Source organism: Pseudopipra pipra, chromosome 2 (genome assembly GCF_036250125.1).
Source record: "Pseudopipra pipra isolate bDixPip1 chromosome 2, bDixPip1.hap1, whole genome shotgun sequence".
In the NCBI taxonomy this organism is placed as follows: domain Eukaryota; kingdom Metazoa; phylum Chordata; class Aves; order Passeriformes; family Pipridae; genus Pseudopipra; species Pseudopipra pipra.
The window spans coordinates 87,747,076-87,769,643 of record NC_087550.1 but is presented as its reverse complement, the minus strand read 5'-3'; the positions used below and the strand labels follow the sequence as shown (position 1 = coordinate 87,769,643).

The following is a 22,568-nucleotide window of genomic DNA, read 5'->3' as shown; positions in this document are numbered from 1 at the left end:
CAGCCACGACGTTTATTGTGGTGTGGGCAGAAAGCAACCTTCCAGTCTTTCCATGTAGGAAATTATTTGGGTTATGAAGACTGTCCAAATTAACTGCACTCCTACCTGAAACCCCTGAGGTAGTCATATATTACTGCGACCTTGTGTTAAAAATCTCATGCTCTTTTTTCTGGAAGTGATCTGAGTTTTACTCAGAGGGAAGAAAGATAAAGGAGCCCCTGGCTCCTCTGTCTCCCATCAGGGCTCAAGAAAATGATTATCAGTTGAAAGCTGAGAGGGCCTGAGTTAGGAAGAGTCAAAAGAGACTAAAGAAGGTCTTTTCCAAATAAGAGCCTGCCACATGTACTGCCTCAGAGCAAGGCTTGTACAACAGTCAGAGAAGAGGCTGTTCAGCTTTGCATTTGACCTGTGGGGTTTAATGCAACAGGAATGTGGAATGTGTTTACAAGGTAGCAGTTATTGCTGAAATATGTGAGCACTGTTGCCCGGGGAAATTTCAGAGGATTGAGATTGTGCTGACAGTGGCTGTACCTCTTGGACAGACCGTGTGGATGTAGGGGAGGAAGCTGGCCTCAGAGTCTGCAGAGTACAGAGGGAGTTCAGGAGATGATGCTCCCCTTCCCCACCATGTCCTGCTGCCATCCCGTGGCTTCAGATGGATCTCACTCCATCCTTGCCGCTCCTTCGTGCTAAGATGACCCAGGAGGGTGAACCTTGGGCTGAAGACATGGCTTCTTGTTATCCCTGCATCCGAGGTGACTCCAGGTTAGCACACGACTGCAGCTGGTTCAGCAGAGTGGTGTGGGCTGAAATGAGGTAAAGCTGAGGACTGAGGGCCCCTGATGGCACCTTTCACGAGCAGCTCCTGGAAATCAACCTGCTTATGTTCTGGCTAGTCTCAGCTGGCTGTCTGGTGTATCTCTGCCTGGAAGGGCTCTGGCTTCTCTTAGAAACATTTATTTAATTCTCTTTGCATTCCCTACTTTCTTTCTTTTTTTTTCCCCCTTCTACTTTAAATATACAGTATTAAAACTATTCTGCACATGGTTCATAGATGATCACAATAATTATTTCATCCTTCCAGCACAGGAATTCCCGAGGAAGCATGTAAAGCCCAGTTTAGTCTCTTTATTTCGTTCACTTTCCTTTTTAATTTTGCCCAAAGCAGACTCTAATTTTGATCACACTAACAGCAAAATATTTGGAAGTAGGCCTGGGATATAACTATATTCTGTGTTCAAATGAACACAACATTTTAAAAGATTCGTCATTAACTTTCAAAGAAACTTAATAAAACTGTTAAAATGACACTGTTGACTACACCACTCATTATATACCTGCGAAAGTTGGGCCAAGTTCAGCTCTAGATGTTAGCAACTGACTTCCTTGTCTGGTTAACTTGGCCCACCGAGTTGCCTTCAGAACAGCAGATAAAGCTGAACAGGGATGTCATTCCGGGTACTGCAAAACACTTTCTGCATCTTAAACTCCCATTAACCTCTGCACTGTACAAGAACACAGTTACATTAGGCTAATTAATGGGGCAGCAGGTGTCAGCGAGCCATTGCTCAGAGCTTGCTGTGGTTGCAGGGGAATCTTACTCTTTCTTTACCACAAAGTAAGTGTGTGTGTACAGAGGTGTACAGACAATTAATTGTATTCATGGTTCAAAAAAGCAAGGAAGGATCAATGAAAGCCCTGTTATATTTCCTTGAATTTAAAAGCACTGAGACCTTTATAACAATGTTGGTATTCCTACTCATTCTGAATACCAAAAGACCTGGTATAATTATTTTTGTGAAATAGCTTCAGGAACGTTCCCAATGCTGAATTCAACAGTAATTGCAATTGCGACGTGTAGAATCAAATGTAATTTTGTTCTAACTAAAGCAAGATGTTTTACTTTATTTTTATTGCTTTCCAAGGAGAGGCACAGTGAATTTTTAATACGCCACTGACCCTTGACTCTGAGTGACGTTAGCCTGCTATTGTACAAAAACTATGAACTTCTTCAGAACATTATTAACCAAAGTACTCTATGTGAACACTCTGTATTATTTAAGTTAAAAATACAGATTGTGCTTCTGTCAGTAAAGATGGCTGGTACAAACCTAAAACTCCAGTAGTATGTTGAGCTGTTTGTGCTCCTAAATATAGCAGAGGATCTCTGGTAGGGAGCTAGCTGGGGGAGGTCTTGTGTCTTTGTGTGAAACAGCTATGCCTTTATTATCCCTGCATGCTGAGGAAGAAGGAGAGCCAATGTGACTTTTTTTACTTTAACAGATCTTAATAAGAGTGCTTTCCATGTGGGTAGAATAGATCTCCTGGCCCCTTTATTAAATCAGAAAAAATAAAGAGCTGAAAGCAAGAAGGAAAGGGTTACTGCATAGAAATAAGACATTTCACATGAGTTTGCTTTATTATTTGCCAATGCAAACTCCATCCCCCGCCCCCCTTCCTGTAATTCTTCTGTGTGGTTGTTTGCTTTGCTTTGTTTTTGGTTTGTTGGTTTTTTTCATTTGTTTAAAGAAAGCATGCAAGTCAAGGTAAGCCTTTTCCCATTAACAAAATACGACCTTTGTCAAGGTGTATACCCTCAAGTTACTGAGCACTATCAGGGAAGAAAAGTCCCTTTCACCCTTCTGGGGGAACGGTCTATTCCCTGTACTATACAGGACATCAGACTGGGCAATCCTAGGTGTGCCTTCTGACCTCTTATGTTTGTGCGTTCTGTAGCAGTGCACTGTTTTAAAAACAAAAAGCTCCCTCTTCAAAAGCTGCTTGGGAGGAAAGTTTATTTTATGGAGTGTTTCTCACTTCTCTCAGAAATGCTGGAGAAAGGAAGGACTGTTAATTCTTGAAGAAAAAAACAGGTAGAAATGCAAGGTTTCCCTCCCATCCTTTGGAAATGCATTTTTCTTGTAATAGAGAAAGGAATGCGCTGTTGGCAGGGGCGTGGCAGCAGGGCTGGTGAGGATCCAGCAAGAGAATCTGCACAGCCTTTGGAATAACAGAGGCAGATGCACCAGAGAGGAGTTTGGGCTGGTAAGACAAAGGAAAACACACATTGCCCAAGAGCAGTGAAAGGAGCACGTGAAAACAATTGAATACCCAGAAAGCCCATTGAAAGGCTTGGGAAGATGCACCTTCTGCATCTTCCGTTTTTCCTGTTGTAGCCTCTAAAGCCTCATGTGGTGTTCATGGCAGGCCTTGCCCTGTTTGCACAAAGGCTCAGATGTTTGCCTTGCAGCAAACTTTATCCTATCTTCCTTTTAGGAGGTATTGTATTACTTGACATCCCGTGATCTCTTCTCTCAGTGATCACAGGGATATCCAGCACCACCTTATGTTTACACCATATGCAGCAGTGATAGATGCGAGTACTGCAAAGGCAAGGGCTGGTGCAAAAATTCAGTAGTATGTCAGTAGTTACTCATAGCTGGTCCATGTGCCACAGCTTCCTACTCCTCCACCTCCACTAATGTTTGGGGTGGAGGAGTAGCAAACCGTGGCACAAGGAACAGGATTGGAAGAGATTATGTGCTGGTGCAGCTAACTTTTGTTAGCCATTTCTGAAAGAAAGGGCAAATCAATCACAGCTAGCTCTATTAATTTTGACAGTGACTGGGAACAGGATTGGAGGATCCCTAAATGGCAGAGTTTTAAAAGAGAACATTGACTTTGTGTTCAGGCTGGGTGCTCTCACTTGGATGCTGGCCTAGGACCTGTGCAGCCACGGAGAGGATGCTGGCAGCAAAGCTATGTGCAGCCAGCCTTGCTCTGAGCATGAGGAGTGGCTCTCCCCACACCTGTGTGGTTGTGCAATATGCAAATTTTCTTTTAACATGAGAGCATGCTACATGGGTAGCATTAGCTGGAGAAAAATGTTAGTCACAAGCAAAGAAACAAACCTTTTATTTGCCAATAATGCAGATAAGAAAAGAATGGGAAAGTGTACCAGCTTCAGTGTGAGACAGATAAAGATGGATAGCAAACTGTCAATCATTTAGACAGCAAATCATTTGTGAAAATACTATATTCTGAAGATGATGTCCCCATGGACATCAGTTGGCATAAACAAGTAGGTGCTAACAGCATCTGCACTAAATTATTAAAACAAGCAGAGAACACATGAAGTCAGAGACTTTGCAAAGTAGTAGTTTTTGCTTGCTAATTCACAGCATTTGAACAAAATGGAACGACGTGATTGTCTGCCCAACTTTGAAAACAAAAGTCAAAGTCATATACAAAAAGTGAAAGGGTGTTTTTCTTCTTGGTTTGGCATGAAGTTTATTTTTGATAGTTTATATAGATTTTGTGGTGAAAACCAATGCAGTTTTCTCAGAAAATGTCTTCTTTAGTTAAATTATTTTTAATAATCCAAAAAGGATGGGGACAAAGCTAGAATATGTACAGATCCTGTATAGGTGCTGACATATGGTAGAAAGGCAGGGTGACCCTTCAGTCACAGTGCTGGGAGTCTGGCTATAACTCTTAGGATGGCTGTGTGTGTGTAAGCATGCACTCAGGTGCATTTGTTCACTCGATTTAAAAATTGGAGGCAGAATAAAAAATGAAAAGTGAAACTCCTTTGACATAAAGAAAGGCTTGGAGCAGGAAGATGTATGGCTTTGGAAATGGGGTTGCAGTTGTTATCAAATTCTCCTGTCCTTTTTGTGAGCTTTTTGGATGTGTTTCTACAAACTTAATTGGATTCCCAGAGACTTGCATCTCACTCATGTGGACACTCCTAATACTTGGGCTCATATATGCTCTGCTAGCTCAGGGATAGCACTTCACTATGCTTCTTAGACCTTCTGTTGCGGGAGTGGGGGTAGAGAGGAGAGGTTTATGTTTATCTTAGTAACATAAGCTCAAGATGATGGATGACTTTTGGAAAGGATTTTATAATTGGGCACACTGTGAGAGATTTAGTTTTGTCTAGGCCTCAAGCATTATCACTTGGGAGCACTGAAGGTTGTTTGGGAGCTTGAAAGGAGGGGTTGATGTTGGGATCTCTGTTAATAGGAGAAAGTGTCAAGGCTATGTAGTATCAGTTGGAATTTATGAGAAAAGGCCAGGTCTTCCTCTCACGTGAAATAATTTCTGTAAATTCAGATTTTTTTAACTCCTTGTGTTTCTTTGTCTACTAGAAAAAGAATATTCTTATACAACAAAGAAATAAAAGGTGTAAATCATTTGGTTAAACTGTGATTTTTTTGAATACACACTGCTGGCATTTGGGAGGGATAGAAAGGGGAATAAAAACCCATCGTGCTGCTATATTCCATCTTTATTCTCTGTGGTAACATAGTCTCAGCTGTATTTCTTGTGTCACAGCTTACCTAGAAAGGACCCGAGAAGGATGAAGGAAAGTGGAAAAAGTCTCTGCTGGGAGAAGCCCAATATAGCAAAAAATACTGTTATAAATGGGTAATATTTAGGAATTTATCATCAGACATTTTTAGCTCATAAAAACTCATAATAAATTGATAAACCAGGTACCTCTGGTATTCCATTGTGAAAAAATTCACACATATAATGTGGGGAGGGGAAAAAAAGAGGAAAGGGGTGCAACTGCCAGCGGTGTGGTAAATCTTGCCCTTCCTAACATGGGAGAAGTGATGCAGGCTGCTTCTTTAGGATGCAAATCCTGCTGAGTCTTCAGATCACAGGATGATTTAATTAAGTGATGGACTTCAGTAAATCCTTGGGGAAACTGGAAATGAGAAAGCTCGGCAGTCCTGCTGTGCAGCCAAGCCTCTAGATCCAAGCATAAGTGCACAATGAATACTCCCCATCCCAGTGGGTGCTGATTCAAAGCTGCTGGATTTTGTCAGTTATTTTGTTGCACAGCTGTTAAATTTGTAGACCATCATAGATTTTAAACAAAGCTCTGAGGAAGAAAAAATTTAGCTCCAGAGCAAAAAATCAAATCTCCTTTTACATCAGGGAAGTAAGAAAGTGAGAAGCAGTTATAGTCATACCAAGGGTAAATTCTGGACTTAGGGGTTTTTTTTGTTTCTCCTCCTAAGTATCGCATTTTAATCAAATCTTTCCTGTGAAGTGGAGGGTTTGTTACAGACGTTGAGCAAAAAGCTTGAAAGATTGAAAACCTGCCTAAAGATATTGTTAAAATACATTAAACTGAAGGAAAAAAGGGAAGATATAGATAGAACAGTTCTTTGAGTTTATATATTTGGGAAAGAAAATAGAGTTATCTCCTGATGGTGGGTATTGAACAGGTGAAAACCAATGTTTCTCTGCAGTGTTCAGCAAAGGAAGCATTTCAAAGGAAAACCAGCTTTCTCCCATGTTAATAAAAATGTCATCATAAATTTCAAGGTAGAAATGAATGTGATTGTCTACAGCTAGGTTTGGTGAGATGCTAAGCCAGGCAGCACCTGCTTGCAGAGCATCATGGAGGGATCTCTGGCAGCTGCTGGATGCTCAGTGGGGGCCAGTATCTCTTTACACTGTGTTGGGATATTGCTCCTATGGAAACCTCCCTTGGCAAAACTCTCAAGCAAGTGGTTGTCTCAGCTTCAGTATTTGCTTAAAACCAAAGTTTGCTAAAAATGGATTTGTTGACTTCCGAGGATTTTTCTGAAAACCTGACCACCAGCACACTACCGCCCAAGTGCTTTGCAAGTTCTTCCAGTCCCCTCTGCTGCCTGCTGATTCCCCCTGCCACCATCCTCAGGTTAAGGAAGCATCTGTGACGCAAACAAATTTCCCCTTGGTAATAGGAGCCACAAAACTCCTCCCTCACCCTTGGTACAGGGCAGGTGGCCACGCCTCACTGTCCTGGTTATAGTGTGTGTTTGCACAACATAATGACTGCTACCAGGGCTGCTGCCTCCTTCTCCTCTGTGTCAGCCCCATCAGCCTGGGAGAGTCACACCCAACCGCAGGTTTGAGCTGGAAACTTGCCTTTTCAGCTGAAAACCAAATCCTTACAATTGCATGCTGAGTTGAGGGGTAGTTTTTATAAAAGCCTTACAGTCATACCACTGCAAAACCAGTATTGCTTACCTGACCCAAATGTCTGGGACCATAATTTAAAATAACCATTTCCTTGCTGGGGATATCAGCCTCTAGGTTCCTGTGCAGGAGGCAAAGGCCACTGGTACTTGCTCCCTGTGTCGCCTCCTGCACTCTGGGTGCCACTGACCTGCACCCTGAGTTGCTTTCTGCTTCACTCCAGAGTTATCTTACCTGGACAGCCTTCCTCCCTGCATGCAGCCTGGGTCTCTTTGGCAGCTCTCCCATAGCAAAGCAGACAAATCTTGCCCCAGGTGACACTGAGCTGTTGAGGGATGACTCTAGCAGTGCTGGTGGGATCTGGTGTTATGGAAATTACACAGGCCAGCCACCATAACTGGTTTTGACTAGTTTTCCACTGAACCAATAAGCTGAGAGACTCCTCTATAAAAGTACATTTTATTAATAGTGCTACAGCCTGAGCTGGGCATCTCCCAAGAAGGTCCTTGAACAAAGAAATCCCTGGATGACCTGCTAAAGCAGTATATGGACAAACAGTATCTTTCAAACAATCTTCATGTGTCTTGCTTGGCAAGTGATGAATCAGTTACGTATTGTACAAGTCTAGAACCTCAGCTAGTATGTTATCTTTCTAATTTTCTCTTTGTCATGCTGGCATGTGATCCTTAAAATAGTTTCAGTTGTCAGAGGCAGCTTGGTCCACAAATACACTTGCTGCTGTATTTTATTACAGTAAATAATAATATATTATTAAAATTCTGGAGAGTCATTCCTCAACAAAACCTGTTACAGTCTTTCTCAGTAGTTGCTAAGTGTTCCTCTGGCCTCTGTCTACATTCCTGTAATTCAGTTGAATTTACTTGTCTCCTCACAAGCTCTAATCACATTTATCAGATCTCCAAACACTGTTTGGCAATTACTTCTGATTATTACAAGCCCGACCAGCATCAACCTGAGGCCAGAAATCTGAGCAGCCTCTGGCAGTAGGGTCAACTTCATGTTTTTTTCAAATGTCTCATCTTGCTCATGTAGATGGAACAACTCCCTCAGCAACAGGCCAGCATTGGCCCAGGATGGATCATATCCAGAACAATTAATATAAAGTAATGATGCATATGAGCCTTAACCTAGGCATGTGATTTCCACACATAACCAAATCCCCAGGACTCCAGGGGTGATGGGTGTGTACACATGTAACCTTTGAGGTGTGGGAGGAATGTTTCACACAAAATACATGCACCCCACCACCACTGGCTCCATTGTGATAGTATTAAGGGTAACATTAGACACCACAGGGTAAAGCCCAGCAGAAGCATTGAGGAAAGCAGAAGTAATTGGTGAGGAACCTGCAAGCAATACAGAGGGAGAAGTGTAGGGTGGTGCTGAGACTGGCTCTACAGGCATCTCGGTTAAATTACAATTGCTGCAGCTAAGGTTCTTCCTCAAGGCTTTCATATTAATTTTCTACCATCTTCTTCATGGTGGTCATATGCCCAATTATCCCATACATACCAATAATCCATTTGCTGCAGTTTTTCGTTTTCCAAAATTTCCTGTAGCATAGCCACCTTTTTAAATTCAAAACGTCCTTAATGGGGCCATACCCCCGCTCTTCTAAGTGCTGTCCAGTCTTCCTTATGCAATGTTATTGCTGATTTTTTTGATAGACCTGCAGTGACACCTATTTTCCTTCATTTTTCTGGTAGTTTGGCTGAGGGCGTCCCTTTCTCTGTCCTGGGTATGTTCCCCATAACTGTATGTAAAATTCGTGCACCTTATGAGGATAAGACCTCCCACACTTCTCCTAGCATGCTTCCAAGGTGGGACTCAAACCCACCTGGACCCAGAACACCTAGAATTTAGTAGCAGAATTTCAACACTCACTGGTTGGTGCATCCTATCCCATAAGTTCCCAGGTGAAGTCACTCAGGGCCAGGAGTTGGACATTTGGAGATGAGAGGATCTGATGGCTGTTGCCTAGAGTCCCACTGCATTACCAGACTTACGAAAACTATACATGCCAGCCATCATAGTAGGGTTTTACTCTAGGTTTCTGCTGAATTGATAAGCTGAGAGGTAGATTTCTCTATAAAAGTAATTTTTTATTAATGCAACTATAGCTTGAGCTGTGTGCCTCCAAAGGGGGAACCTCAAACCAAGAAACCCCTGGGCAATTATACCCTTGCAGTCTAAATTCCTCACCCTTCATGCAGCAGTTGATAACAGTAGTAATATTAGGGTCTGAGGTCTTCCTGTTCTGCTTTGTGTCCTTTCACTGCCTCTAGGCAAGATATTTCTTATCTCTAAAGCTGCAGTTTCTGTTAATGAAAGTAGCTTCTGTATCTTCTGTCTTGACCTGGCTCTGCGGCCTTCTTTTACTTGACTAGATAAAGTTCAGCATGTCTAGGTGAAAATTCACAGCTTGCGGCCTAAGGCTTCAGCAAATTTAGCTCCTGATGCTCAGCAAGTTATGCTAAACAAGTTCTATATGAGCAGTTTACCAAATTGCACAACGTGGGCCAAGCACCTCACTTCTTCTCACAAGCTGACGCTCCAGCTCTGCGCCTTTGCAAGAGACATGCTCAAAAGCACAGTGTCGACAGGCTGCCTTCCTTGAGTCTTGGGTGTTTCTTGAGAAGACACAGTAATTCTTAAAAAAAAGGTTAGAAAACAGCAAAAACATGGCAGACCTGAGGAATTGCTTCATGAGGACAGGAGGGTGAGGATCTTGCTTCAAGACACATGGCTGGCAAGGAGAGAGCTCATCAGGGTTCAGTGTCCTTCTGTTTCTTTTAAGTGGGGAGATGTGTGCTGCACCCCTGGCCACATATCAGTGTCCCTGAATGTTTGGGGCACCCAGTGGAAACATTCTTTGTGACCTCAATGTCACAAATCAGTCACACAAATTTTCTCACACGTTATGGTGGAGCTAACTTTTTTTTAAATTGGTTTTATTCTCTAGAAATTTGGCTGCCAAGGTTTGGGATGTGATAGGACAGCAACACAATTCTGGTTTGTCAGAAACATAATATACTATCTGATTGAATTTTGCCAGAGGGAACTGGTTCATACTTGCCTGCATGTTTCAAACTAACATTTTCATTGTGTGGGTATTTATCCCCCAGTGGCTTTGCTATTGAGCACTAGAGAAGTATGGTGTATGAACATTTGGATTAAAAAAACCAAATACCCTCACCTGGGTGCAGCTGGATGCAGTGGGCCTCTGCCATTGGGCAGATGGGGATGTGAGTTATGTTGTCCATAATTTAGAGACTGACTGTAGGATCCCAGTTTCGGATGCATGTAGCTTATAGATGCTACAGGGCATGCATATGACAGCTGAAGCTTTAAAGATACTGATTTACACTCTGCCATTGCTACTGCAATGTGACAACATGAATCTGAGACACCCTGTTGAATAATTGACAGGATATGCTGCAGCCCACAATATGTATTTATCTTTCACCTCCCAGTGGGCATTTACTTTAAAAATAAAGGTATCCTGGAATCATAGAATGGTTTGTGTTGGAATGGACCATAAAAATCATCTAGTTCCAACCCCCCTCCCATGGGCAGGACACCTTCCACTAGATGAGGTTGCTCAAAGCCCCATCCAGCCTGGTGTTGAACACTTCCAGGGATGGGACATCCACAACTTCTCTGGGCAACCTGTTCCAGTGCCACACCACTAGGTCCGGTTCCTTACTAATTCTCCTTACATTTCCAACCAAAAGTTGTTCATGTTTGTGTTTAATTCTGATTTGTTTTCCCAACGGGTGGTGGCAGGGGGTGTTTTACAACCAGGGTGTGGGTCCAGCTGTCATAGAAGCCCTGGAGCCTCTGGGCAGCAGAGGGGCCTTTGCTGTGGCTGCCGTGCAGGCATTTGTCACGGCCCAGCTCAAGTGGCTGCTGACAGTTCAGGTGATGTGTTGTGTTTTAAATTTGAGTGATAAATGTTTCATTCCCATTTCACTAACTCTTTGAATTTATGAACATTGTTACTTAAGTCTCCTGGTACTTCAGGGGATCAAAACAACCACCCTCCTATCCAGCTTGTGGCATGAGCATCTGTCACCACAACAGCCCAAAGAGTGACTCTGCAGCATTTAACTCACTACCCAGTCAACGGCATCTATGACTTTATTCTGTCCTGACCATGAAATTGTGACTCTTCAGATGAAGAAAAGAGAACACAGACTACTGCTCTGGAAATGCTGTTTGAATTACAGATAAACTGTCTTCAGGCTTGGGACATGTATGATTTTGGAAATATTTTTTAATTTAGGAACCTTGATAAGCAAAGTGATATTTTACTTCCAAAAAACAAAGAGGAGAGAAGAAAATAAGAAAATTAATTGTTGTCTGTACGAAGTATTTGGAAGAGTCGTTACCTTTTCTCAAGTTGCTTAAAAAAGAAGGAAAACTACAATCTGTAGAATGCTTCAAATTGGTTGTAAATAAAGGAAGAATACGTGGGGTTCTTCACTATTGTTACTTGTACACTTAAGCATATGCTGTAATTATCATTTTGTCTGTGGTCCTAAATAGGCTCAGAAAGGGAGAATCAAAGAAGCCCACCTCCTCTGATGCGTATTTTTAGAAGCATTCCAGAATTCACCGGTTTTCAGACCGGACGGGGTAGTTGGTCAACTGAATTGTCATGTACTGTTGTCTGCTGAAAGTGGAAATAGTTTGTGGAATTTATTATACCTTAGCCTAATAAGTATCACATGGGATACTTTTACATTTTATGTATATTTATTTATATACACACATATATTTAGGCATGTATGTAGACATATGTAAACTTACACATTCTATTTTATATTTTTATATTTTAGTAGCTTGTCTGTATGTATGTACACACATATATAGTGAAGTACTGTTATTTTGTTGATATGACTAACACTTTTTTCCACCTCCTTTAGAGATCGTAGCATGAGTTCCTCGAGAATAATGGACCCTAAGATGCGAGAGGCTGAAGGAGATGGAGAGGACAATTCAGGTAGAATTGCACCCTTTCCCAGTGAATGAAAAGTGCTATGATTTCTTGAGCTTCAAGGCTTTAGCTCTAACAGAGAAGTGAATCTGTTTGTTTAGAGAATGCGTTCTGCCTTTCTCTTCTCCTGTTTCCAAGAGCTGTTATATTTTTTTTACCTTTTCAGTGGCTTGAAATAAGATTTTTGTAGCATCTTGTGATGAAGCTAACTTTTTTATCCAGCAAGATCCGCGAGTAAGTGAAATGCTGACAGGGATGCCTCACAGGGCTGTCATGCCAACTTAAACGGGACAAGCACAAGTTGTTGGAATGTCCCATGCAAAACACTGATTTAATTTTAAATAGTTTCCTTCACAGAGCTTGTAACTGATCCTAATTCAGGTCTTTCCTCACTGAGCAGACTAGAATTGCTTTTCAAGGTTATTGCTTGATTTCTAGTTGTGATCCACTGAGTCTTGTAATTAGCATTCAGAATATTCTGGGATGTATTATAAAACCAACACTTTAAAAGCATTTGCCTCCCGACAGTGCACATTCACCTATGTATGCCTTTTCTACATTTAAATTGGTTTTGGTAGCACTGCCCTTATCACCACTGTTTAGCTTGCTGAACAAAGGCAGTGAGTTTCGAAGTTGTAATTTCTTTTCTGTATCCCAGGCTGTTAAGACCAAATTTTTCCTTCACAGTTTAATTACCTGAAGAAGCAAGTGGAAACTCTATTAGGAATGATTCTACACCATCAGTTATTTTTTATGTCTCATAAACATTGCAATCTATTCTTCAAGATAATAGTAATTTCATGCTAACAGTATAGTCTTGAAAGACATTAATGCAAGAGTGGACTGTATTGCATTTTCCAGGAAATTATAAAGGAATTATCATTGTTCCAAAATTTGCACATGCTGCTGGTTGCTTCTTATTTATGTTTCTTCACTTAGGAAAGAAAAAATCAAAGTTCAAATCTTTCAAAAAGTTTTTTGGTAAAAAGAAAAGGAAAGAGACACCATCTTCTGCAAGCAGCAATCTGAAGTTGTGCCAGTCAACGAGTGATGTTGCGGCCTCTCACGACATGCGCATTAATTATGACTCTGAAGATGAACTTGAGTAAGTCTTTGGACTCTTCCTGGTAAACAAATATAAAACTGCTACAATGTTTGTAGATTTAAGACACCCCAAAACTGCCTTCTCTTGTTCAGCATGGTGAATTTTCAAGCAGTTCCTTTTTCTAGGAAAGTGCAAATTAAAATGGCTGATGCAAGACAAATCAGAAGGTAATTGGATAGAGTGCAGCAAGAAATATTAATTAAAAAAGCTTTCCTTTAATCATAAACAAGGCTTTGGTTGTCATTTCAAAAGAATGTAATTCCCATCTTGAAAAATTAATTAGGTACTCAACTTACATCCTACCAGGATTGCCTTATGCCCCTAAAATATAACTCCTAAGGATTTTTAAAGAAATTCAGTTGCCTAACCATTTATGCCAGGTTTTTGAAAGCAAGGAAGGAGTAAGGGGATGACTGCAAATGAAGTCAGCAGGAACCAGAGGCTCTGAAGATTTTATTTCCCCTGTTTACATGGAATTCATTTGACCAAAGGACAAATATCTATGTCTGAGTTATAGATCCATAGATTCATAGATTAGTTTGAGTTGAAAGGAACTTTAGTGATCATCTAGTTTCAACCCCTTTGCCATGGACAGGGATTGTTAATCACCAGCATTTTGTAGTTATCAGAGAGAAGTCAGCATTACTAAGAAAGCTTGTATCATCCTTGTGCATGAAATAGGCTCTAAGAAGTGCCTATATCTCCCCACTGAATGTAAACAGGAGCCAGGGCCGACCAGCTCTGATGTAAATACCTGTGGTGTATGTCTGAAGTTAGACTAGATGAATCCCAACCTGTGTATCTATCTGCCTCTGAAAGTCCTGTCTTTGTTCTGGCATTGCCAAAAATGTTACCCACTATGAAAGGTAATCACGAGGAACCCTGAGGAACCCAGTCTAAAGTTCAAATGTGTTCCTGGATGGAGAGAGGGACTGAAGAGTCCCTTGGCTGCCTAAAAAGCATCTCCTTGCATTGGTGGATGTTTTGCCCTTCAGAACAAGCCTCCTGGTCCTCAAGCAAGGGATGCTGCTGTGTTCAGGGATGGGAAAGAAAAACCATCCTGTCCATTTAAAACATTATACGATGTGGCCACCAGGCAGCGCCAAACAACCAAAAGAAATTATTAACAATTAATTTTTTTTTAGTTTGTTTTGGGGTTTCTTTGGGGTTTTTTGTTCTGCTTTTGTGGCATTGGCAACAGTCATGTTAGTCCATCTTGAAGCCCCAGGAGTTCTGGGCTGTCAGCACCGGGTGGTCTATAGTGTTGTTGTTTGACAACATATTAACATGACACGGATGATGAGATTTTCTTTCTCTTGTGAATGACTTAACGAAGTCATGTCTAAGTGGGTACAATCTTTGGCTGTTCTGGCCATGTTGCTGTGCCCTAAATTGAAGGGTTGTTACATTATTGTTTCTTAATATTTGTTTAGACAGACAAAGACCAGGAAATTCTTGGAAAGGAAGGAAATTAATTTGAACACTCATAATGTGAGGAGACATCCAGGGTACCTCCTTTGTGCATCTGGGAGGTATGCATCTGATAGAAGGAGAAAATGAGGATAGCATGCTGGGATAAATGTGCACTGCTTATCTGGGTGCTGTCACAGTCCTTGTAAAATGTTGGTGAATTGGGCAGCCGCTGCAGCCCTGACTGGCACCTACTTTGCAAATTGCTATAGATCTGTCTGACCTTGGATGCATTGCAGAGATCACCTTTTCATTTAGATAAAATGTTCTTCTAATGTCTCTAATGCATTAAGCAGAAGTAGGAAGCTTTCCTTCCTTCTGCAGCAAGAATACAGATGAACTTTTTCCTGCCATTGTTTTATCAAACATATTTATAGCAGCCATTATGAGAAAAATGTTACTTTCTGCCATGTTTGTTTATGTTTGTCTTGAATGTCCCTATGATGGTATCTAAGATCCAAAAATACACAGATTTTTTTTGGTTTTTTTTTTTTTAAGAATGCCTGCTCAATTAACTTGACAGTTACATGAACCCAAACAGTTCTGTATTCTGCACTCTCATAAGAGAAAATCCCAGGGGTCTTGATATAAAGCACGGCAGCACCTTGTAAGGATCTTGTAAGGATTTATGCAAATGATCCTCTGTGAGAACTACATTGCCTGAAGTATTTTTGCTAATTATTTGTACAGCAGAGAAGCATTAAACGCTGTACCACATTTAGGTAGTAAGAGATACTTATTCTTCCTATGGTAATGGTCAGTCATTTGCAAGACACGTTCTGACGTTAGTGAGAAGTTAGTCCAGTTCTGGTACAGGCTCATTTATGTGAACTCCTTCGTTTTGCACGTGGTCTTGCCTGCAGCACTGTCACACCACCCAGCTGCTGGATTCCAGCCAAGGGGCAGTAGCTTTTTCCATAAGATATAACTCATTTAACCTTGATTCAATTTGTTAATGTGACAGGTAACAGCATTTGCAAATTTTTGTTTGATTTTTAAAGGTGTTACTTAGATTAGCCTGAATGACTGTATTGTATTCATGGAGAAGTCTGGAATCTTGTTTGTGATGTGCACACCTGTCTCCCACTCCACATTCAACAGACTACCTGAGTTAAAAGAAGTGGCAAAAAAGTCTTTATGTCTTCACTAATTTGTTATATTATTCTAGGGCACATAAAGGCATTATGGGAAGCAGAGCTTTGTCACATGATAGCATTTTCATCCTTGAGACTGGGCAAGAGCCTGCAAGGCCAGTAAGAGTGTTTTCTCAAGAAAACATTTCTGACCGGATTAGAGCTTTACAGGTAATTTACACAACATCATTTTTTCAAATGGAAGAGGTGGAATGTCTTCACATTTTTGAATGTACTATTATCAAGTACTTCACATGTCTTGATTTTTGGGGGCTAATATTTGTAGCTGAACATTTGATTAGTAAGTAATATCTGTCTGCAGTTTACTTGAATGTTACATTTGTTAATTTGACAGCCTTATCATATCTTTTACTTAAATGATAGCTGAAAATTGGATAGGTTGTTTGGCTCCCTAAGAGAACATCTAAAATCAGATGTCCTGTGCTCTGGATTATTCAATTGTGAAGTTAAAATAATGGTAACTCATTAACCTGAGCTAAAAGATGTTCTGGGGAAACCTCCATCATATCTATCTATACTATCCATCATACTATGCTAATGTATTTTATGCCACACTGAAGCTGAAACTCCAGCCTACCATGAAATTGGGACCTCCACCTCCATTTAGACTTCATGCAAAGCGAACAGAGGATGCCGGGACCAGTTCTGAAGATGATGGATTACCCAGAAGCCCTCCAGAAATGTCTTTGCTCCATGAGAGCCTAAACTCAGGCACAAGAACAAGAGTGAGTGGTTCCAGTGTTGACAAAAATCAGTGTTCAATGACCTGTTTTACCTATGTGTGGAAGGCAAAATAAGTTATTTTGTTTCCTGTATATGTCCTTATTTTATCGCTGAACAATTCAGAAATACCTTACTCAAAATGCTTACTTAGAAAACAGCTACTTAGAATCTCTGTTCCTGTTAAAATATGAATATCACACCGGAAAATGCAGAACTAGGAAGAAGAGGATGTGTTTGTGTGTATGCATGGGAATGCTGTGGTTTTTATAGAGACTACAGAGAGCTGCCAAGCATAAAAAAAAGGCTGAAAAATCTGTATTCCCCCTTGAGTATGTTGATAAGAGAGCTCTCTAATGTTTTGCTAGGGTGTCATTGGAAAAAGAAACAAAATAATTTGAAGCTGTTTTTTTTAATGATAGTTTTGTTACACATTATTTCATTCTTTATCTGCGTGTCTTACACTTTATGTTTGCAGTGTCCTTGCTAATCTTTAAGACTATAGAGAAAAACAACGTACATTGTCAGTACCCTTGTGCACTTTGTGTAGATTGTTTCTGCGATTATATCCACCTTGTTTGTCATCTTTTACTGAATCTCTTCCTCATTCCATCCCACAGTTCTTTGACTCTCACAAGCACCTTAGCTCTTTGAGTTTAGCTGGAACAGGCAGTGAAGAAGAAGAACAGGTAACTTCTGCCAATGTATTAAGGGACAAGCAATTACCCACAGTAGTTTTTTAAAGGAATTTAAGACATAAATATTATTTTGTTGCCTGTCTGCTGCAAAACCCAACTTCGTATGTATGTAATTGCATATCTGTCTGTTTACTGTGCTTTTTTAATGCCTGTCCATCGAAGATAAAAGCTATGATCATTTATCAATTTAATTCTGATGCCATGTAATCTCCTGTTGATAATAATTAGGGTGTCTAGAATAGCTCATATCCTTTAGCAAACTTTACAGATATGATTTAATCTCTGAGCCGCAGACACTGAAACAGTATCCCCCTTTTTTAAAGATGGGAAATTACAGTAAAGGCTGCATGAGTTACATGCATAGGGTAAGGGAGAAAGCTTATTGAAGAGATGTGAACCAACTCTTGGTCATCTGAAATCTGCCCAGACCATGCTTTAAGCACAGAATTACCTTGCACTAATACAGAAAGTGTTTGCCTGATGTTAGTGGCTGACATTACTGCTTAGGAGTCTGAGGCTCAGCCTTCAGCAGGATTCTGGCTGTGAATTTTGCTGCAGTGATGTTTTCAGGGCTTGAGTATAGGCGAATGGATGACTTTCTTCAATCAGCAGCCAGCTGTTCTGGCTGATTAAAGGGCTGTTTTGAAAAGCTCTGAAGAGTCCCTTTTAGCTGTCCACAGCTGGAGTCATGGTGGAAACAACACAGGGGGTAGAGGGAAGAGCGTTTTCTAGAAACAGGAGGAGGGGTGAAGGGGAATTGCAGGAAGGAAATAGAGAAGCTAGTCCTGAGCTGACCATTTCTTGGTAATTATGCAAAATGCATTTCAAGGCCAGCTGCAGCAGGGCTCAGCAAAGATTTCTGGCCATACATTTTAGATTCCGCATCAATCTGTTTAAAAAAACCTGTTTATATGCAGTGAAATTTTAATATTTTTCAAAGAAAATCAACAAAACTCATGAAGAAGGTATTTCTTGAAAACTGATTTGGGCTCACTGTAATTTTGTACAGTCCAGATGCATGTTTGTTAAAGGAGGATTTACGTCTCCCTGTTGTTCCATTAACATCACTTTCTGACTCACTCGCTGACTCCTGAGGCATGGTAGTGACTACACAGTTGCTTAGCTTTTTCCATATGCCCCATCATTTAGCTCAGAGCTCTCTTCATCCCAGTCCAGTTGCAGAGTGCAGCCAGAATGTAGCTCCATCTGAAGGCTTTCCTCCCAAACCACAGGAGCGGCATTTCGGAGAGACTAGCCCTCCTTCTAAAAGTCAGAGGAGACTAGTTTCCAGGGCCGAGGAATTTTGCACAATGCAGCCCTGAGGTTTTGGACAGCAGTGACACCTTGCTGTATCTTCGAAGGTTTCCTGAATCGAAGAAAGGAAAAAGGAATCGTGAGTGTCCTGTCTAGGCTTTGGGGTTGGGGCTTCCTCGTGGCCTCCCACCTTGTACCACCCACCACGACCAGCTGACAGACGGACAACTGAGCCATGTGCACATGAGATTTGGACAAAGGGATCTGCCAGCTGTTTCCTTCTTCAGCAGGCTTTGCCAGAGCCAGACTTTGTGGGACAGCAACTTCTGCAGCCGGCTCAGAGCTGGCATTCACTCAGTCTGCTTTAATTTAAGTAAGAAACCAGATTTCGGATTTTCCAGCATAATGGCCAACACTGAGCACTGCCAATGAGAAGACATGCAAAGTTCTCAAGGAAAAGCAGGAGCCAGAAGAAAGGCAGGCAAATAATGACGTGCCTTAAAAGAGAACATGTGCTGCATCTTTATAATGGAGCTGAAATGTCAATGTATTCACTGTTAGGTGCTAACGTATAATGCAGCCACATATCGTTTGTTGTACATTAGTCATGTTTGAGTACTAGACTGCAGATACTGTAGAGTGAAAATTAATGAGAGCATCCATTATTCAGAATGGCTGTGCTACTTTTTTTTCTTAAATAGAAAGTATGACCAGAAGCTGTGGATCCAGCCTCTGCTAAAATCAATGGGAGTTTTCCCCTGGCCATTGAGGAATCTGTAGCAGGCCCTCACTACACTACAGAGTGTCTTTTGGCTACAGTGCATAGTGCAGAATTCTACTTGCAGGAAACGCTGATGCTTTTTCTCTCCCAAAATAAAACAAACACTAACCTGCTCTCCCCATCTCCAATCCAGCCCCCTTAGTAAAATACCACTTCCAGAGAAAAAAGTAAGAAGAAAAGAAGAAGAATGCATGACAAAGCAGGAAAGCTCCTTGAATGAAATGAATTAGAATTTTAAGCCTACAAAGGAAGTGCTATCACAGTTGTCAGAGATCATGTTAATGCTGTGACAGATAGTTTGGAAATAACATTTTGCCTATTTGCAAAACTGAATCTGAGAGAAAAGAGGAACTCTTTTCAGAGTAATTTTTCATAAATTTTCCAGTCTCATTTTTGCATCACCCCTGGGACTAGGGTAGTTTTTGATGGAGCTCAAAGGTAAGCTGGATTCCAGCTTCACGAAAGTACTACACCTCTTTCAGCACTCAGGAGCTGTTTCTGGATGGGTTATTTGCCTCAAGTAGGAATTGTCCATCACTTCCTTTCCCAGAGTAGTCTACAAATGAAATTTTACATTTCAGATAAACTGCCTAGTTATTTTGCAGATATATATACATGAGGTTCCCAAATCTTCGTTCGCGAAGCCTAGCCATCATACATGAGGTGAAAACACTAACTGACTTAAGTGTCAGTGCCACTAATGTTCGATTCTTTTGTCTTTAGGAGGGTGTTGTGCAGTTTGAAGGGACATGATGACATACAGGAAGATAAAGTTGCTCAGCACAGCACAGCTGTGGGTAGGAGACTAGACAGAGATGCTGGAGGACAGACCCAGAAAGGAAAATGGCCCTTTAGGTTCTGTAACAGAGTACTCTTCATAAATCTGTCTTCTAAAACATGCTGGCCATGTATTTGTGTGCTTTAAATCTTTCAGTTAAATGTGACTTGCTCCTTCCCACTGGATAGTACATCATGATATTCAAACAGCTAAAAATGCAGAATTGCTAACGGTACATCACATGCAACATTAGGAAATGCAATGTATTTTAAAGAGAATCAAAAAGAAAAAGAGGCACAGTTAAAATACCAATAAACATGGCCATGTATTTGTAGAATTGTTATTTTCATGTCTTTGTTTCTTTGCTTGATTCTCTGTTTGGGGATTTTTTTTTTTCAGGTTACATTGCATCCTTCTAGAGCTCGTGCTACAGATGGTCAGCTGTTCACTAGGCATGGAAGTGGATCTCTGCAGACATCTGACAGTACCATCTCACCTACAGCCAATTTTGACACTCCACCTGAACTTTCCACTTTCTTGGATAATTCTGCTGCTAAACATAAGCTTTTAATAAAACCCCGGAACCAGAGATCCAGTAAAATGAGAAAATTTTCTCAGGTACTTGTGAAAATAATCAGTGTCACCTTTGACACAAACCCAGAAAGTTCTTACTGGACTTTGTATTTCAAACTCTGATATGATAAAATCATATTGTGGCATGGATGTTTCATTGGGTTTTAATAGCTGTTATCTAATGAGGCTGCATATCGGGAGTAGACATTAGGAACAGATTAACTATTATGAGTTTACCTGTTAACTCTTGATGCAGCACTTTGTATAACAATTTCTTCTTAAATTTACTGTGCAATACAGTTTAGTATCCTATTTGTGGTGCAGAAGCTGGTCTGACCTATTAATTGGAGCCAAATTCTGTACATAAAGACTGTCCTAAATTTAGACATCTTCCCACCCCAAAACTTGTAAATCCTTTACGTGCATTATAGAGAATTAAAATAAGTTTTCACAGGAAAAAAAACAAAGCAACCAAACAAAAAAAAAAAACAACCCCCAAACAAAACAAAAACAAACAAAAAACAAAGCACAATGGAAAGCAAAGTGTATACTATTAAAATACATTAAAAACTGTATAGTATTAAAAAAAATTGTTTTTTAAACCATGCTTTTAATCACCATTTATCTTATTCTTTGTCATGTCTTATGAAGGGCATAGCTTAGTTTTTATTCTTTCTCTCTTCTCTTTTATCACTGAAGTTTGCAGCTCTTATTACAGTATTTGCTCTATTGGTCATTGGGCTTTCCATGTTTTAAAAACAGTAAAACCATTAATTTAGCTTGCTTATTACCAGAAATATTATTCCCTCTGTCTCAAAATATGACTTGGCTGATATTCTGTATTTCCCAAAATCTGTGAGTGGCCTTTCAGCTCAGTAAAGCATTGCTGTGAGCAACAGAATGATAAGGCCCATTATTTAGAAAAGCACGTAAAGCAATAATTCACTGGTCAAACCTCCTCTTCCATTCTAACAGTTACTAAAATACAGTTGCTTTGTCCAGACTGCCTATAAATTGCCAGATGACCGAGCCCTCCTGGTTTTCCACGGAGAGCGTTCACATGTTTTGATAATACAATTTTTAATATTTTCTTGCCCAACTCTATCTGTGCACCTTGCTTCTGGCTAACTGATGTCTTCTGCTTTTATGCTCCTATGTATATGGATTGCGAATGCAGGTGGCATTTCAACTCTTTTTGCAATTACATTTGCAAAAAAAGAAGTTGGAAGAACCCTAAAATATCTTCAAAGTGCAGTTTTTGTGTTCTTAGAATTAGGGCCTACATCCAAAGTATATATTTACCCAACAAACTACAGTGAACCAGTGAGCTAATACAGGCACCATATGAAAAGGCATATTCAGCATCTTAATACTGTGCTTTCAAATAATCCAGCATATTTAGCCAGTCCTCACCTGAAATTTAATCACAAGACCTCACAGGTAACTACATATGAATTTATAAACTTTTCTCAAACAGTATAACTCTTGGAAAAAAAAGCAGACTTTTACACAAAGGAAGCAAGGTTGTAATGCCGTATGGCAGTGGGATTAGACACAAGATTGCCATATGGGGCAGATACTCAGCTGGCATGGATGGGTTTGTTAGGCTTTTGCTCTTCCTTCTATATACTCTTCCCTCTTCAGTCATGCTTTAGAAAGAATGGTTTGTTTTATTTTTAATGCTAGTATGAAGTAGCAAAATACAAAGGGACTTTCAAGTGCTACTTTTTGCCTAAGAGCAACACAACACAGGCAGTATGCTCTAGGGAATCAATTACTAAGGACAGTCCAATGGGCATTGTTTTGATGAACTTCCCATCTACAAAGGCATGAAAGCACTAGTTGTGCAGAAGGAAGCGTCAGTCATTGCTTTTATATTGGTTAAATGCATTATTCCAGGATGTTCTTAAGTAAAAAAGCATCCAGTCTGTAGGTTAAGAAAACTGCAAGCTCAGCGTCAGAGGCAAGTATTGCCTTCCTCTCTAAGATCTCAATTGTAAATGTAATGATGAATAAGAAAAAAAGTGAAGC

The 22,568-nt window shown here is 40.5% G+C and overlaps 1 protein-coding gene across 4 annotated transcripts in view; it reads left to right on the top strand.

Moving 5' to 3' along the window:
• CRACDL (CRACD like) overlaps positions 1 to 22,568 on the top strand; it is a 46,110-nt gene that overhangs the window by 6,981 nt on the left and 16,561 nt on the right. For 3 of the 4 annotated variants that reach the window (XM_064646268.1, XM_064646269.1, XM_064646267.1), the window contains exons 3-8: positions 11,934 to 12,010; positions 12,944 to 13,109; positions 15,748 to 15,883; positions 16,294 to 16,458; positions 17,074 to 17,142; positions 20,364 to 20,582. In XM_064646268.1, the coding sequence (XP_064502338.1) occupies positions 11,944 to 12,010; positions 12,944 to 13,109; positions 15,748 to 15,883; positions 16,294 to 16,458; positions 17,074 to 17,142; positions 20,364 to 20,582 (822 nt within the window). In that variant the 5' untranslated portion in view covers positions 11,934 to 11,943. The remainder of the gene's footprint in view (positions 1 to 11,933; positions 12,011 to 12,943; positions 13,110 to 15,747; positions 15,884 to 16,293; positions 16,459 to 17,073; positions 17,143 to 20,363; positions 20,583 to 22,568) is intronic. The other variant, XM_064646270.1, reaches the window with a different exon arrangement.